The sequence below is a fragment of the Dryobates pubescens genome, chromosome 9, assembly GCF_014839835.1.
Source record: "Dryobates pubescens isolate bDryPub1 chromosome 9, bDryPub1.pri, whole genome shotgun sequence".
Classification (NCBI taxonomy): Eukaryota; Metazoa; Chordata; class Aves; order Piciformes; family Picidae; genus Dryobates; species Dryobates pubescens.
Genome location: NC_071620.1, coordinates 5358800 through 5375225, shown reverse-complemented (window position 1 = coordinate 5375225; position 16426 = coordinate 5358800). Strand labels below are relative to the sequence as shown.

At 46.3% G+C, this 16426-nt stretch overlaps 1 protein-coding gene across 1 annotated transcript; it reads left to right on the top strand.

Moving 5' to 3' along the window:
* Positions 1 to 328: 328 nt before the first annotated feature.
* CHMP5 (charged multivesicular body protein 5) lies at positions 329 to 15936 on the top strand. Its single transcript, XM_054164347.1, has 8 exons — positions 329 to 489; positions 7830 to 7934; positions 8546 to 8592; positions 10516 to 10609; positions 10690 to 10761; positions 12797 to 12905; positions 14341 to 14453; positions 15304 to 15936. Exons 1-8 carry the CDS (start codon positions 421 to 423, stop codon positions 15352 to 15354), a joined length of 660 nt encoding a protein of 219 aa, XP_054020322.1. The 5' UTR covers positions 329 to 420; the 3' UTR covers positions 15355 to 15936.
* The last annotated feature ends 490 nt before the right edge of the window (positions 15937 to 16426 follow it).

Here is a 16426-nt window from a genome sequence, read left to right as displayed (position 1 = left end):
GGGGGGGGGGGGGGAAAGTGTTGCTAACATAATAAATGAATTAAATAAAACGAGTATTCGCTGCAGTTCGTCTGTTTTGGTATCTGGAAGTAAGTGATAGGTCCGTGCTGACATAACGCGGAGGGTGTTTCCCTAAGAGGTGACAGCACTACTGAAGAGGGCAAGCACCGCGCTTGTAGTTACCCGTGCGTGCTGGGCGAGAAAAACCTCTCCCCGGTACGGTGCATCGCTCCCGTACTGCCCGTGACCCGCGCCGCCGCCGCCGCCGAGCGGCTGCAGGAAGTTCGGGGCGTGCCGCGGTGCAGCTGCTTCCGCCCGCTTTGGGGCGGGGTTGGGCCGCGCCGTGCCGGCCGTGGGCTTCCGGGTCGGTGCTATTGCTGTTGTCGTTGCCGGGATCGAGATCGAGACCGAGCCGTCGCCATGAACCGCTTCTTCGGCAAAGCGAAGCCGAAGGCGCCTCCGCCCAGCCTCACCGACTGCATCGGGACGGTGAGTAGCCTTTCGGGGGCACTTGGACCAGATGCCCGAGTCCCGCGAAGGGCCGGGCCCTGGCAGCTCACTGCTCGGCCCGGTCGCCGCCGCTGCCTCGGGAAGGACGGGACGGGGGTGGTGGTGGTGTGTGTCGGTAGCGTCAGCCCCGGCTGCGGGGTGTTCTCGGCCAGGCGAAGACCTCCGCTTCCCGCGGGTCTCAGGGGCTGGAGCCGGGGCTGAGGGCGCGGCTGGGGCGCCGGCGCCTCGCAGGCCACTCCTGTCTCGGCTCCTACGGCTGCGAGGGTAGGGCTCCCTCCGCGGGTCAGTGCCGGGCCGTCTGCCTGGCCCTATACGGCAGGGCGCCCGTGTCCGCACCGCGCGGAATGTGTGCGGGCCTGCGCTGCTGCGGGGGGCCTACCCACCGCGTCTGCCTGCGGGTGCGTGGGGATGGCAGCGAGCGGCTGCGCACCCGCGCAGGGGCGTGCGGGCACTGTGTTTGAGGAGGACTATATATGTATGTGCGTGTGTGTGCACTTGAATCATGGAATTGTTAGGGACGGAAAGGACCTCAAGGATCATTTAATTCCACCCCCCCCATGCCATGGGCAGGGACACCTCGGTGCAGTCCTGAAGAAAAGGACTTGGGGGTCCTGGTGGATGAGAAGCTCAACCTGAGTCACCAGTGTGCACTTGCAGTCCAGAAAGCCAATCACATCCTGGGCTGCATCAAGAAAAACAGAGCCAGCAGGTCGAGGGAGGTGATTCTCCCCCTCTACTCCTGGTGAGACCCCACCTGGAGTACTGCATCCAGTTCTGGAGCCCCTATTGCAGGAAGAATCTGGACATGCTGGAATGTGTCCAGAGAAGGGCCACGAGGCTGGAGCTCATCTGCTATGGAGACAGACTGAGAGAATTGGAGCTGTTTAGTCTGGAGGTCTCCAAGGAGACCTTATTGTGGCCTTCCAGTATCTGAAGGGGGCCTACAAGAAAGCTGGGGAGGGACTTTTAAGGGTGTCAGGTAATGATAGGACTAGGGGGAATGGAGCAAAACTAGAAATAGGTAGATTCAGATTGGATGTTAGGAAGAAGTTCTTCCCTGTGAGGGTGGTGAGACACTGGAACAGGTTGCCCAGGGAGGTGGTGGCAGCCTCATCCCTGGAGGTTTTTAAGGCCAGGCTGGATGTGGCTACATGCTTATGCTTGGGCACAATGTGTTTGTGTATGTGCACATGGATGTTTTATCATGCTGCTGTGCTTCAGCAGTGTGCAGGGGTACAGATGTACACACATACCTTTGTGCCTATATATGTCCCCACAAAACAAACACTTGTTTCCTGTGCAGAGAAGCGCATCTCCTAAAGGGATAAACAGAATATGCCTGGCTCCTTTTATGTCCTCATGAGTATTTTTAGTGTTTTCATCTGAGGACTTAACTGTTCTGCTTGCCCTGACTAACATGTGACAGACCAGATTGTGGGAACCAGCCCCTCTCTCCACCACAGAAGGTGAGAAGGCAGATCTCACCATCTGATGAAGATCATTCCGTCTAGTGCAGGTGAGCTTGCTGTAGGATTGGTGATGAGGATGTGTGCAGGACAGTTAAGCTGAGACCAAGAAAGAAATGCTGAGGAAATGTGGCAGAGCACAGCTGTTACAAGGTTGGCCTGCCTGAAAAGAATGTTAGGGTGGTTAATAAAGTTAGGCTACAGGTCAGTAATGGTTGTGGTATGTATGGAGGTTAACTAAGGCTAACTGAGCATTTTCCCTGGTACCTGGCAACTGAAAGTCTGTGAAAACCCACCCTTTTCCTCTTAGAAGATTTACTTTGCTACCCAGTAAAGAGAGTTAAATATCTGATATCTGTCAGTGCTACCTACACAAACCCACACACATCATGCTCTTGCATATGCCAGTGTCTGGGATGGGCAGAGAAGCAGTCACAGTGTGTTAGAGATGAAGGTTGTGTATTGCTCTTTAGCAATACTCAACCCCGAAACAGATCCAGGTATGTTTAATTAGAAGAGCACATAAAGCCTATGCTCAGAAATCAGGATCAGCTTTACTATTGTGACCAGCAAATGCTTTAGTAGATGGCTAGAACTCCAAAATTCAAGATGCTGTTGCTGATTTAGTACTAAAATGTGCTATTCCTGTGGTGTAAGCAGTATGTCAGGAAATCTCCTCCTCACAGCACCTGAGTCCATATTAGTCTGTTAGTTTTTTGAGGACTGATTTTAACAGTTCCAAGTTAATTTGCATTGTCTAATTTTGAGACAAATCATAACAAAGCCATCTTTCATATGTAAATATTCTGGTAGATTGTCTTCCACTGGGAGTTTTTTCAATCCCAGTGGATTTTTGAGGCACATAAAAGTGTAATTTTAAGAGCCACTTGGACTGGCAACACCATGAACTTAAGATTTTTTGCCCCCCAAAGGTGGTCACCAGCATCACCAACCAGGAGCTGTGTGCAGTTTTGATCCTCTTCTATTTGTTTCTCTGAAAATTTGGCTATTCAAGACAGGGTAACTGAAAAGAAGATTTATTTGACATATGTGCCAACTTGGAAACCAATGATAAATTATAGGGTGGTCTTTAAGATACAAAGTCGAGGGCCTGTGTTGGTCAGTTGAGAGATGAAGGGCTGGCTCCAGGCTCAGCTGTTCTAGTTCTGGGCCCCTCAGTTTAAGAAGGACATCGAGACACTTGAACATGTCCAGAGAAGGGCAACGAGGCTGGGGAGAGGCCTCAAGCACAGCCCTGTGAGGAGAGGCTGAGGGAGCTGGGATGTTTAGCCTGGAGAAGAGGAGGCTCAGGGGAGACCTCATTGCTCTCTACAACTACCTGAAAGGTGGTTGTAGCCAGGAGGGGGCTGGTCTCTTCTCCCAGGCAACCAGCACCAGAACAAGAGGACACAGTCTCAAACTGCACCAGGGGAAGTTTAGGCTGGAGGTGAGGAGAAAGTTCTTCACAGAGAGAGTTTTTAGCCATTGGAGTGTGCTGCCCAGGGAGGTGGTGGAGTCACCATCCCTGGAGGTGTTCAAGAGGGGATTGGACGTGGCACTTGGTGCCATGGTCTAGTAGTCATGAGGTCTTGGGTGACAGGTTAATGATCTTTGAGGTCTTTTCCAACCTTATTGATTCTATGGTTCCAGGAAGTCTGTAAACCACTGTTACTGAGCTCCATGGAGTTAGCTCTTTGCTCTTTTCAGTTTCTGTGGATGAAGTTAAGATGTAAGATGGTTATGTATTCTGGTACATATGCAGCAAAACATACTTCTAGTCTGGAGTTTGTTAATTCACTTTTTCTGCCAGTTTACATGAAGTAATCTATCTGATCTGTGAATGACTTGCTGTGTTTTCAGGTCCTTTTCACAGTAGTCTCAGAAGTCTTCTAGGAGAGGTCCTGCTAAAGGATTAGAGATATAATTAGGTATTTTTTTCTTAAATTGCAAGTGAGTTATTATTAAAGAGGGTTGTGTGAGGTGTTAAAAAACTTGCACCATTTCCTTAGCATATTAAATTCAAGACTTTTGAGACCCACATAATATCACTTTGATGTTGTTTTCAATCTTAGCCACATTTTGTTGCTTTTTAAGTCTTTTACCACATTCATAGTATCACAGTATCAGTCAGGGTTGGAAGGGACCACAAGGATCAGCTAGTTCCAACCCCCCTGCCATGGCCAGGGACACCCCACACTACATCAGGCTGGCCATGGCCTCATCCAGCCGGGGCTTAAACACCTCCAGGATGGGACCTCAAGCACCTCCCTGGACAACCTGTTCCAGGGCTTCTCCACTCTCATGGTGAAGAACTTCCTCCTCACTTCCAGCCTGAATCTCCCCACCTCCAGCTTCATTCCATTCCCCCTAGTCCTATCACTACCTGAGCTCCTGAGCAGTTCCTCCCCAGCCTTCTTGTAGGCCCCCTTCAGATACTGGAAGGCCACAATGAGGTCACCTCAGAGCCTTCTCTTCTCCAGACTGAACAGCCCCAACTCCTTCAGTCTGTCCTCACAGGAGAGCTGCTCCAGCCCTCTGATCATCCTCGTGGCCCTTCTCTGGACACCTTCCAGCACCTCCAGATCCCTCTTGTAATAGGGGCTCCAGAACTGTAGGCACTGCTCCAGATGGGGTCTCACCAGAGCTGAGTAGAGGGGGAGAATCACCTCCCTTGACCTGCTGGCCACACTTCTCTTGATGCAGCCCAGGGTCTGATTGGCTTTTTGGGCTGCAAGTGCACACTGAGAGCTCATGTTGAGCTTCTCGTCCACCAGCACCCCCAAGTCTCTCTCCTCAGGGCTTCAGTGGTAATTAGCCATTAAATGTCCGTTCGCAATTTCTGTATTTGATGAGCAATAATTAATGTTCATAGTTACCATTTGTTAAAAATACAGACAATTCTTGTGCAGCAGTCCAAGATTGTTGCATTTAAAGAGCTGGTTCTGTGGGGTCAGTAATCTAAGGTTTTTGCTGAAGCCCAGGAAACACTTCTCTCTGTTTTTCTTCAACAACTGGTTACTGTAGAGTTTGCCAAGGGGTTGTGTGATACCCTCCTCCCCACCCCTCACTCTCCAAGGGTGTGTTCCTACTCTCCCTTGCAGTTTCTGCTCGCTGTCTTGCTGCCCCTGCCATGCTAGCCTCGACATTGCACTAAGTGGCAGAATATTCTTGATTCTTCCTGGCTGAGTACAGTCAGGTGACTCAAAGCTGTCATGAGGCCAGTAGGAGGAAGGATGCGTCAGGAGCTGTAGCATTGGTATTGTTTTTACTTCTTGGAAGAAACACTGGTAATTTATGGCTTTTCAGAGCAGTAATGAGTAGGAAACAGGAAGAAAAGGTTCCCAGTTGTGAGAACAAGGTTAAGATTCAGTTTCATGTAATGCTTGTTTGTTTGTTTTAAATTAAATCAAACTGTGATTTTACTTAATGGGGATTTGGGATATGACAATCATAGAATCAGTCAGGTTGGAAAAGGCCTCAGAGATCATCAAGTCCAACCTGTCACCCAGCACCTCGTGACTAACTAAACCATGGCACCAAGTGCCACGTCCAATCCCCTCTTGAACACCTCCAGGGATGGGGACTCCACCACCTCCCTGGGCAGCACATTCCAATGGTCAATGACTCTTTCTGTGAAGAACTTCTTCCTAACATCCAGCCTAAATTTCCCCTGGTGCAGCTTGAGACTGTGTCCTCTTGTTCTGGTGCTGGTTGCTAGAGAGAAGAGACCAACCCCTTCCTGGCTACAACCCCCCTTCTGGTAGTTGTAGAGGGCAATGAGGTCACCCCTGAGCCTCCTCTTCTCCAGGCTAAACAATCCCAGCTCCCTCAGCCTCTCCTCACAGGGCTGTGCTCAAGGCCTCTCCCCAGCCTTGTTGCCCTTCTCTGGACACGTTCAAGTGTCTCAATGTCCTTCCTAAACTGAGGGGCCCAGAACTGGACACAGTACTCAAGGTGTGGCCTAACCGATGCAGAGTACAGGGGCACAATGACCTCCCTGCTCCTGCTGGCCACACTATTCTTGATGCAGGCCAGGATGCCGTTGGCCTTCTTGGCCACCTGGGCACACTGCTGGCTCATGTTTAGGTGGCTGTCAATCAGCATCCCCAGGTCCCTCTCTGTTTGGGAGTAGTCTGACCTGAAAGCCAGTGAAGATCTTGAGGAGGTGCTGCATTTTGAACCTACAAGAGTTAAAATCACAAATACTTCTTTGTCTTGCTGTTAGGAAAATATTTGGCATAACAGAAAGCTTGATACATTTCTTTTTTCACTACCAGCTGTGTCCAGGCACTTTAATGTCTTGTGTGCTCATATAAAATGTTCTTTCAGGGTGCCTCTGGCAAATGCATATTGCTGTCATAGAGCAAAGATTTTAAAGGATCCATTGAAACATGGAGATGAAAATCTGCACAATTATACATAATTGGAATGCCATTGCATCCTAAGCCCTAGAGAGGGTCCTTGAAATGAGAAGTTAAAAAGCTCTATTTTGTTGATCCAGAGAAATGCTGTGGTGTAAGTTTCATGTTAAGGTGACTTTGTTTTCTTTTTACCAATTTGTGGCTGCTGTCAGAATGATCTGTACCTGTGCTTGGTTCTCTAATTACAGTCTTTAACCCTCTTATGCAGAAAGGTTAAGATACTTCCATAATGATGGCTCTGTGGTATGCCTTGCACCAGGGCTGTTAGAGTTGACTGTTGGAGGGTTCTTCTTGAGCTGTGTAGCTAGTATTGGGATTTTGGAGTAAAAGTGCAGTAAGAATTCAGAGTGGCTGAACTGCTGCATCCTGGCTTTCTTCCTTTGTGGGAAATGATGGGAAGTGTGCGTCTGTGACAAAGAAGTTGGGCACCTTTGAACAAAATGGTTAAGCCTAGGCTTCTTAAATGCAACTGGTAATCTAGAATACATAGAATAAACCAGGTTGGAAGAGACCTTCAAGATCATCGCGTCCAACCCATCAACCAATCCAACCCACCTAAACAACTAACCCACGGCACCAAGCACCCCATCAAGTCTCCTCCTGAAAACCTCCAATGATGGTGACTCCACCACCTCCCCAGGCAGCCCATTCCAATGGGCAATCACTCTCTCTTTGTAGAACTTCTTCCTAACATCCAGCCTGAACCTCCCCTGGTGCAGACTGAGACTGTGTCCTCTTGTCCTGGTGCTGGCTGCCTGGGAGAAGAGACCAATATCCGTCTGTCTACAACCTCCCTTCAGGTAGCTGTAGAGAGTAATAAGGTCACCCCTGAGTCTCCTCTTCTCCAGGCTAAGCAACCCCAGCTCCCTCAGCCTCTCCTCGTAGGGCTTGTGTTCCAAACCCCTCACCAACTTTGTTGCTCTTTTCTGGACTCATTCCAGCAAGTCAACATCCTTCCTAAACTAGGAATCATTCTGAAGGATTAATGTTCTCTTCCCACCAAAAATAAACCTTAAGCCTTACTGAACACATCCTTGCCCTTTTTGCATTGCCCCCTTAACGGCCAGCATGGTACACTTAGGTTTTTCTTTTCTGTTCCAGTTTAGTCCCTGGCACTGTATGTTACCAGAAGTTCCTGAATAGAGACTGTGACTTGTGTGTGTGCAAGGGAGCATCTCAAAATGATGCAAACATGTTGTAGTGGTGGAGCTCCCTGCAGCCTCAGAATGTTTCTTGTGCGCCTTGTAGAAGGTGTTTCAACTGATCCTCGTTTTTGATGCTCTACAAATTTTAACTATTTATAAAACCACTGAGTAAAGAAACAATTGAATTGGAAGCAGAATAAAACTGAGGGTGTTTTTGTTGTCCAATACCTGAATAAAACCTTAATGAGTATTTTTTTGTCTGTTTGTTTTTCCCATTGTTACTAAAGGTGGATAGCAGAGCTGAGTCAATTGACAAGAAAATCGCTAGGCTTGATGCAGAACTAGTGAAGTATAAGGATCAAATGAAGAAGATGAGAGAGGGGCCTGCAAAGGTAAGAATCCTCTGTGGGATTTAAGCACGAGAGGATGTGACTCATGCTTCTTGCCATGTGGTGGCACGATTAAGCCAGTTCATCAGGTTCTTAGCATTGCATCTTGACCTACTAGTGGGACATGGGATCCTGCAGGATTATTTTTACTCTAAAGTATCTCTTAGGCATGCATCTTTGAACAGTGTTTTCATTTGTCTTTATTTCTTCCAATATGTAATGTAATTCCTTAGTCAGCTGTAAGTTACTTCCCTTCTTCCATTACCTGAATTCAGTAGGGAAGAGAGTCTGCTTTGTTCGTCAGCCACATTTGTATTTAGTCTGCACTTACAGAGAAAGGTGGTAGGAAACCCCACTTTTGAAGATGATGAACACATAATATAAGCAGAATACAAAAGCCAGAGATGCTGAAAGTATTTCCTATTAGAAGCTTTACATACAAGCCTGTTCAGTCAATCATTAATGCAGGACAAATGCTGAATGTGATTGGAGTTGAACTCTTTGCCCTAGGAACTGAGGAATCTTCTGGAAAACCTGTGTGTGATAGGTTTAAATGGTGTCATCCAGAAACAAAGTAAAATGTTTTCCTAATGTGATAATATTATGTCTTTCAGAATACAGTAAAGCAGAAAGCACTGAGAGTGTTAAAGCAGAAGCGAATGTAAGTTTAAACCTTTCCCTGGGATTAAAGAAAGCCTGGTTTCTTCAAAGGGGGTGGCATGCTCTCATACCTCTTTCCAGTACTCTTGCTTGCAAGCATTCTTTGAAGAAAAATGCTGAAGCAGCTAGCCAGCCTTTAAGCACTCATTGCACATTATGCATTAGTATATTTGTGCCTTATTTGTATGCGAGTACATAAATTTGGACTGGGACAAGCTGACCTAAATCTGCACGTTACTAGAAACAACATTACTTGGCTCCTAAAGTTTCTGAGAGTATGCCTCATTTGGTATCAACAACTGATTACTATAACTCTTGGTCTAGTTTACTGGAAATTTACCTCTTCACTGTGGACACCGTGAAGAACTTGAGCACATGTGGCTGTGAAAAGACCCAGAACAGACAGGACAGAGAATCCTGTGATCTGGTCTGATCTAGTATACTGTCTTGAAAAGTGTCCAGCAGCAAATACAAAGGAAACAATGTCAGAAAATGGAAAGTATCACAGTGTAACTAAGGTTGGAAGAGACCCCAAGGATCATCAAGTCCAACCTGTCCCAACAGACCTCACAACTAGACCATGGCACCAAGTGCCACGTCCAATCTCCCCCTGAACACCTCCAGGGATGGTGACTCCACCACCTCCCTGGGCAGCACATTCCAAAAACGAATGACTCGCTCAGTGAAGAACTTTTCCTCACCTCAAGCCTAAACCTCCCCTGGTACAGCTTGAGACTGTGTCCCCTTGTTCTGGTGCTGGTTGCCTGGGAGAAGAGACCAACCCCTTCCTGGCTACAACCACCTTTCAGGTAGCTGTAGAGGGCAATGAGGTCACCCCTGATCCTTCTCTTCTCCAGGCTAAACAATCCCAGCTCCCTCAGCCTCTCCTCATAGGGCTTGTGCTCAAGGCCTCAGGATGCTTCAGGGATGCTTCACTGGAATACCTTACAGTCCCTGAACTGCAAATCTCTTAGATGCTATCAGAGCCAAAGCTCCTATTGTCCTGTATTTCATGTCCCTCATGTGAATTGTACCTCAACAAGTGTAGACTTGTTCAATTGCTGGTTAGGTATTTGTGAATTCTCAGCACCCAAAATATCCTGTGGTAAAGAATGCAATAGTTACATGTTGTGAGGACAGCTGCTTGGTTTACTTTGCTTTGATTGTTTGGGTTGGTGTTGGTTGGTTGTTTTCTTTTCTCCCAATATAGTCCCTGCTAATCAACAAATAGTTGATCCCTTATTTGCAGTCACCAGGTCTCACAATAGGCTGCTGTCATATCCCTCAGTCATCTCTCTTTCATCACGTTGAACAGTAGTATGTTGAGTCACTCCTTGTCTAAGAGCTGTTATGTGTTTGGATCATCCTTGTCTTGGATGTTTGAAGAAGGACTCAGTGGTTTTATGCTTTGATTTTCATGTGTAAAGTGACATATTTTTCATTCTTGATTGGATACAAGTTTAGCTTGGAGAAGGAAGATTTCTTGGTTTTTAAAGGCTCCCTTTTCTTTTTGGTCATCCTTAACTGTTTCCTTTTCCTGCCCTTTCCCTCCTCCCTGCCTTGCAGAACTCCCATGCAGAGCCAGTGTGGTTTGGATAACTGGTATCTTTTCCATTTTGCTTACAGCATTAGTGAGCAGTGGCAGGCAGCTCTTATAGAGATTAAAACTGCTGCTATATCCTTGCCTACTGAGTAAGCCTATAGACATATGACATCAATGTCAGAACAGAAATTTATTCAGGAGCAGCTTTGTCAACTTTCAATACACACAAATGTATAGTGGCTGGATTCTTGTGAAGTTACTGATTCTGCAATGATTCATCATTTGAAACAGTGTTATTCCCATCTTTCTTCTTTTTTCCATTAAGAATTTCAGTGGCAGTAAATAGTATGGTGTTTTAAAGCCATTCTTTGTTTTTAATAGGTATGAACAACAGAGGGATAATCTGTCACAGCAGTCTTTCAATATGGAGCAAGCTAATTACACTATTCAAGCACTGAAGGATACAAAGACAACGGTACCACTATGTTAATCTCACATTTGCTTAGGTTGTGTTTGCTCTCTCAGATAAAAGCATGTTGTTTAACTCTCTTCTAGGTTGATGCAATGAAATTGGGGGTGAAAGAAATGAAGAAAGCTTACAAGCAGGTCAAAATTGATCAAATTGAGGTGAGCTCCTGTAGATCAAATAATTGAAGACTAGAAATGATGTACTGAAACAGTGATGAGTGGACTGTGTAACTTAAAGATGGGCTGGTTTAGCTCACCTGAGCTTTCCTTTCCTTCCTGGGATCACAAACATAATTCCTTACTGACCTCTCTGGTACTTCACAATCAGTTGGCCATATTGCACTGATTGTTGTTTTGTTGCTAGGCTCTATAATCTCTCCCTTCATTTCCACTACACTTCACCATAAATGTTGGTGAATGCTTCCTTGTTTATATATTTTTTTTGTCTTCTTCCTCCCACCATGCTAGCAACATGCAGATTAGTTCTTTGCTCCCCCAGTTCCACCTAGTGTCTGGTTTAACAAAAAACCACCACCCAAACACCCCAAACTCTGCAACAAAAAAAGAAAACAAACAAACAAAATAATACTAAGAACCCCAACAACAAAAAAATCATTTCAAGAGGTCTGCAAGGCCTGCCCCTGTCTTCAGAAAATGCATAAAACCCCTCCATAAGATCTCTAAATATAATTTAAAGTATGCTGCACTTGTGGGATAGCATTACCAAATGCTAATGCTGAGTTCCTCTAAGTTGTCTTTCCTGTGCTGTTTTTCTATATGGCCTGCATTGTAAACCTTTAGGCAAGCGTGTTTCCTTACTTGTACACAAATAACAGTGCCAATAGGTATGTTGGAGTATCAGTACTGGGCCCCATGCTCTTTAACATCTTTACTGATGATCTGGATGAGGGCATTGAGTCCATCATCAGTAAATTTGCAGATGACACCAAGCTGGGGGCAGGAGTTGATCTGCTGGAGGGTAGAGAGGCTCTGCAGAGGGACCTCGACAGGCTGGGCAGATGGGCAGAGTCCAACGGCATGAGATTGAACACATCCAAGTGCCGGGTTCTGCACATTGGCCACAGCAACCCCATGCAGAGCTACAGGCTGGGGTCAGAGTGGCTGGAAAGCAGCCAGGCAGAGAGGGACCTGGTGGTACTGGTTGATGGTAGGCTGAACATGAGCCTGCAGTGTGCCCAGGCAGCCAAGAGGGCCAATGGCATCCTGGCCTGCATCAGGAACAGTGTGGCCAGCAGGAGCAGGGAGGTCATTCTGCCCCTGTACACTGCACTGGTTAGGCCATACCTCGAGTCTTGTGTCCAGTTCTGGGCCCCTCAGTTTAGGAAGGAGGTTGACTTGCTGGAGCATGTCCAGAGAAGGGCAACAAAGTTGGTGAGGGGTTTGGAACACAAGCCCTATGAGGAGAGGCTGAGGGAGCTGGGGTTGCTTAGCCTGGAGAAGAGGAGACTCAGGGGTGACCTTATTGCTCTCAACAGCTACCTGAAGGGAGGTTGTAGACAGGCAGAGGTTGGTCTCTTCTCCCAAGCAGCCAGCACCAGAACAAGAGGACACAGTCTCAGGCTGCGCCAGGGGAGGTTTAGGCTGGATGTTAGGAAGAAGTTCTACAAAGAGAGAGTGATTGCCCATTGGAATGGGCTGCCTGGGGAGGTGGTGGAGTCAGCATCATTGGAGGTGTTCAGGAGGAGACTTGATGGGGTGCTTGGTGCCATGGTTTAGTTGATTAGGTGGGTAGGATTTGTAGATAGGTTGGACATGATGATCTTGAAGGTCTCTTCTCTTCTCTTCTCTTCTCTTCTATTCTATTCTATTCTATTCTATTCTATTCTATTCTATTCTATTCTATTCTATTCTATTCTATCTTCTAAGTTTTGCTGTGGCACAGGTCAGGTTAGTGCTCATTCTTCAGACAGCGGATTTAATGTCTCTCTTTTTCATCCTGGTAAGATAATGCTGGACTCTGGGTAATTTCTCTGAGGTCTGGAATTTACACTGAATTTTGCAGAGCTGTTTCAAGGTTCCTCTTTTTCTGCCTTTTCCATTTACTGTGATTTTTAAAAGCCGCACTGTAGAACTGAGTTGTGCTTCAAAAAATGCCTTACGTGGTAAAAAGCTGAGGGCCTTGTATATTGGAACTATTAAAGTATTGACCAGTTGAAATTGTTTCCTGCTTCAGGACATACAAGATCAGTTAGAGGATATGATGGAAGAAGCCAATGAAGTCCAGGAGGCACTGAGTCGTAGCTATGGAACACCAGAGATCGATGAAGATGACTTGGAAGCAGGTTAGGAAGGCAGAAAATGATTTTTACATTACTGAATGTAAAAATCATCATAAAACCATCCAGTGTTTGTGGGGGCTTTTTAAGTTCCCTTTTCAAATACTTTCAGTGTGTGTGAAAAAATAATAATTTTAAAGTCACATAGAAGCTGCATTTTCCTTAAGTGCAATAGCAGAGTATGAGACAAAAATGAGATACACACTAATGGAATGCTGCACTGAAGGGATAAAGAACTGGCTTGATGGCTGCAGCCAAAGAGTGGCTGTCAATGGGTCCATGTCCCAGTGGAGGCCAGGGACAAGCAGAGTCCCTCAGGGATCAGTCCTGGGACCAGTCTTGTTCAACATCTTTGTGGGTGCCATGGACAGTGGCATTGAGTGCACCCTCAGTGAGTTTGCTGATGACACCAAGCTGTGTGGTGCAGCAGACACACTGGAGGGAAGGGATGCCATCCAGAGGGACCTTGACAGGCTGGAGAGGTGGGCACAAGCCAACCTCATGAGGTTCAACAAGACCAAGTGCAGGGTCCTGCATCTGGGTCAAGTCAATCCCAGGCACAAATCCAGGCTGGGCAGTGACTGGCTGGAAAGCAGCCCTGAGGAGAGAGACTTGGGGGTGCTGGTGGACAAGAAGCTCAACATGAGCTCTCAGTGTGCACTTGCAGCCTGGAAAGCCAATCAGATCCTGGGCTGCATCAAGAGAAGTGTGGCCAGCAGGTCAAGGGAGGTGATTCTCCCCCTCTACTCAGCTCTGGGGAGACCCCACCTGGAGTACTGCATCCAGTTCTGGAGCCCCTATTACAAGAGGGATCTGGAGGTGCTGGAAGGTGTCCAGAGAAGGGCCACGAGGATATTCAGAGGGCTGGAGCACCTCTCCTATGAGGACAGACTGAAGGAGTTGGGGCTGTTCAGTCTGGAGAAGAGAAGGCTCCAAGGTGACCTAATTGTGGCCTTCTAGTATCTGAAGGGGGCCTACAAGAAGGCTGGGGAGGGACTTCTCAGGATCTCAGGTAGTGATAGGACTAGGGGGAATGGAATGAAGCTGGACATGAGGAGGAAGTTCTTCCCCATGAGAGTGGTGAAGCCCTGGAATGGGTTGTCCAGGGAGGTGGTTGGGGCCCCGTCCCTGGAGGTGTTTAAGCCCAGGCTGGACGAGGCTCTGGCCAGCCTGATGTAGTGTGGGGTGTCCCTGTCCATGGCAGGGGGGTTGGAACTAGCTGATCCTTGTGGTCCCTTCCAACCCTGACTGATACTATGATATACTATGAAGGTTCTCTCTCTTTCCTGTGTGCCTGTGTATTTCCTACCGATGACTAAGTAATGTGAAATGCCTACGAATGTAAACATTGTGGTGTGAATCCTGTTTCTCTGTAAGAGCAGCTTTCTTTTGCAAAAGGAATTCCTTGCATAATTTCTCAACCACCATACTTAATTTTCAGAACTGGATGCCTTAGGTGATGAGCTTTTAGCTGATGAAGACAATTCCTACTTAGATGAAGCTGCATCTGCTCCAGCAATCCCAGAGGTCACCCCTACCGACACAAAAAACAAAGTGAGTCCTTTCCTATTCAAAAGCAAGAATACAGTGGTTTGGTTTTTATTCATCATATTTTGTTGGTAGCTTGATACTTGGAATTCTTAGTAGTATGAACAAAAAATGCACTTAATGTTTTACGTATCTTGGATGTTATATAGGAAATACCAGTGTACAAAATGCTCTTAATTGTATTTTAAGAACTAAAATGACATTCTGTAACTCCTATTTAAGTGTATGATTGCAGCTTCTAGGATAGTCATAAAATCATAGAATCAGTAAGGTTGGAAAAGACCTCAGAGAACATCAAGTCCAACCTGTCACCCAACACCTTGTGACTAACTAAACCATGGCTTCAAGTGCCACGTCCAGTCCCCTCTTGAACATCTCCAGTGATGGTGACTCCACCACCTCCCTGGGCTGCACATTCCAATGGCCAATTACTCTTTCTGTGAAGAACTTCTTCCTAACATCCAGCCTAAACCTCCCCTGGCACAGCTTGAGGCTGTGTCCTCTTGTTCTGGTGCTGTTTGCCTGGGAGAAGAGACCAACCCCCACCTGGCTACAACTTCCCTTCAAGTAGTTGTAGACAGCAATAAGGTCTCCCCTGAGCCTCCTCTTCTTCAGGCTAGCCACTCTTCTATTCTCCAGGCTGGTCATTCTTAAAACCATAGGAAAGACAGATGTATGTTTGCTTTTAAGGCTTTACTACAGCTTCATACTGAGGAGGAGCAGTGATGCTTTTGATTCCAGTTGCTGCACAGTGGCAATTAGAGATAAATCACTTGACAGGGATTGTGAGGAAACTTTTGTGAAATTATTTGCTTGGTGAGAGTTGTTAACCCTTTGCTTCTTTTCTGTCTTACAGGATGGGGTATTGGTGGATGAATTCGGATTGCCAAAGATCCCTGCAACATAAATGTGTCAAAAGCACAATGGCTGTAAAGAACTACACCTCACAAATCAAATTAAGATTTTGTTTGTTTGTTTTTTCTTTTCTTTTGTTCTTTGAAAGCATCCTGGAAAACTTGTCCTTCCAGTGTAACCTAAATAGCACTACATCCCAGAACACAATAGTGAATGGCTGGTGGTATTTTTTCTTTGGAGAAAGGTGTTCTACTACTGACTTTTCTATTAATGGGAACTTTGGCACAAATTCCTGCAGTGGAAGCAGTCATTCTGAAGAGGCTTTGGTTTCCCTGTTTTATGGACAAAGTAATACATGTAAAGTAGTGGTGGCTGTTGATAGCTGAAGGGTTTTTTTTGGTCCTGTTTCTCGAAACTAAGACTGTATGTTGCTGCTTGCTCTCTGTAAAATAGCTCCTTCTTACTATGCTTATTTGATAAAAAAAAAATCAAGAGCATTTTTTAAACTACTGCAGTCTTGAGGCTTTAATGCCATTGTACTTGTAACCTTCTTGAAAGCTGTAATAAATAGGGTGGTTGTTATGTATTCTATGGAGACATAAAATCACGTTCTTGAGTGCATCCTTTTGTGTGGTGTTTCTGGCAACGTGCCTCTTCCCCTCACCCCGGTGATGAATGGAGTGATCTCGGGCTGCGCCAGGGGAGGTTTAGGTTGGATGTCAGGAAGAAGTTCTATACAGAGGGAGTGATTGCCCATTGGAATGGGCTGCCCGGGGAGGTGGTGGAGTCACCATCACTGGAGGTGTTCAGGAGACTTGATGGGGTGCTTGGTGCCATGGGTTAGTTGTTTAGGTGGGTTGGATTGGTTGATGGGTTGGACACGATGATCTTGAAGGTCTCTTCAACCCGGTTTATTCTATCATTCATGTCAATTAGATGATTTTGATTAAAGCAAAACCTAAAGCAGGAGCATGAATGGTGAAACAAGGGGATCAGACACTGGGAACTGACATATGTAACTAGAGTAAGATTTTTATTTTAGGCTTTATTATAACCAGTTGTTTAAGATTAATTTGATTTGCTTTAATATAGAGTAAGATTTTTAGGTTTTATTATAACCTGTT

Bases quoted from the DNA above. Each gene is read 5' to 3' on its own strand.
- CHMP5 (XM_054164347.1), top strand. From the start codon at position 421: ATGAACCGCTTCTTCGGCAAAGCGAAGCCGAAGGCGCCTCCGCCCAGC. The intron at 7,935-8,545 runs GTAAGAATCCTC...TATGTCTTTCAG, and splicing joins TGAGAGAGGGGCCTGCAAAG to AATACAGTAAAGCAGAAAGC. The intron at 10,762-12,796 runs GTGAGCTCCTGT...TTCCTGCTTCAG, and splicing joins TCAAAATTGATCAAATTGAG to GACATACAAGATCAGTTAGA.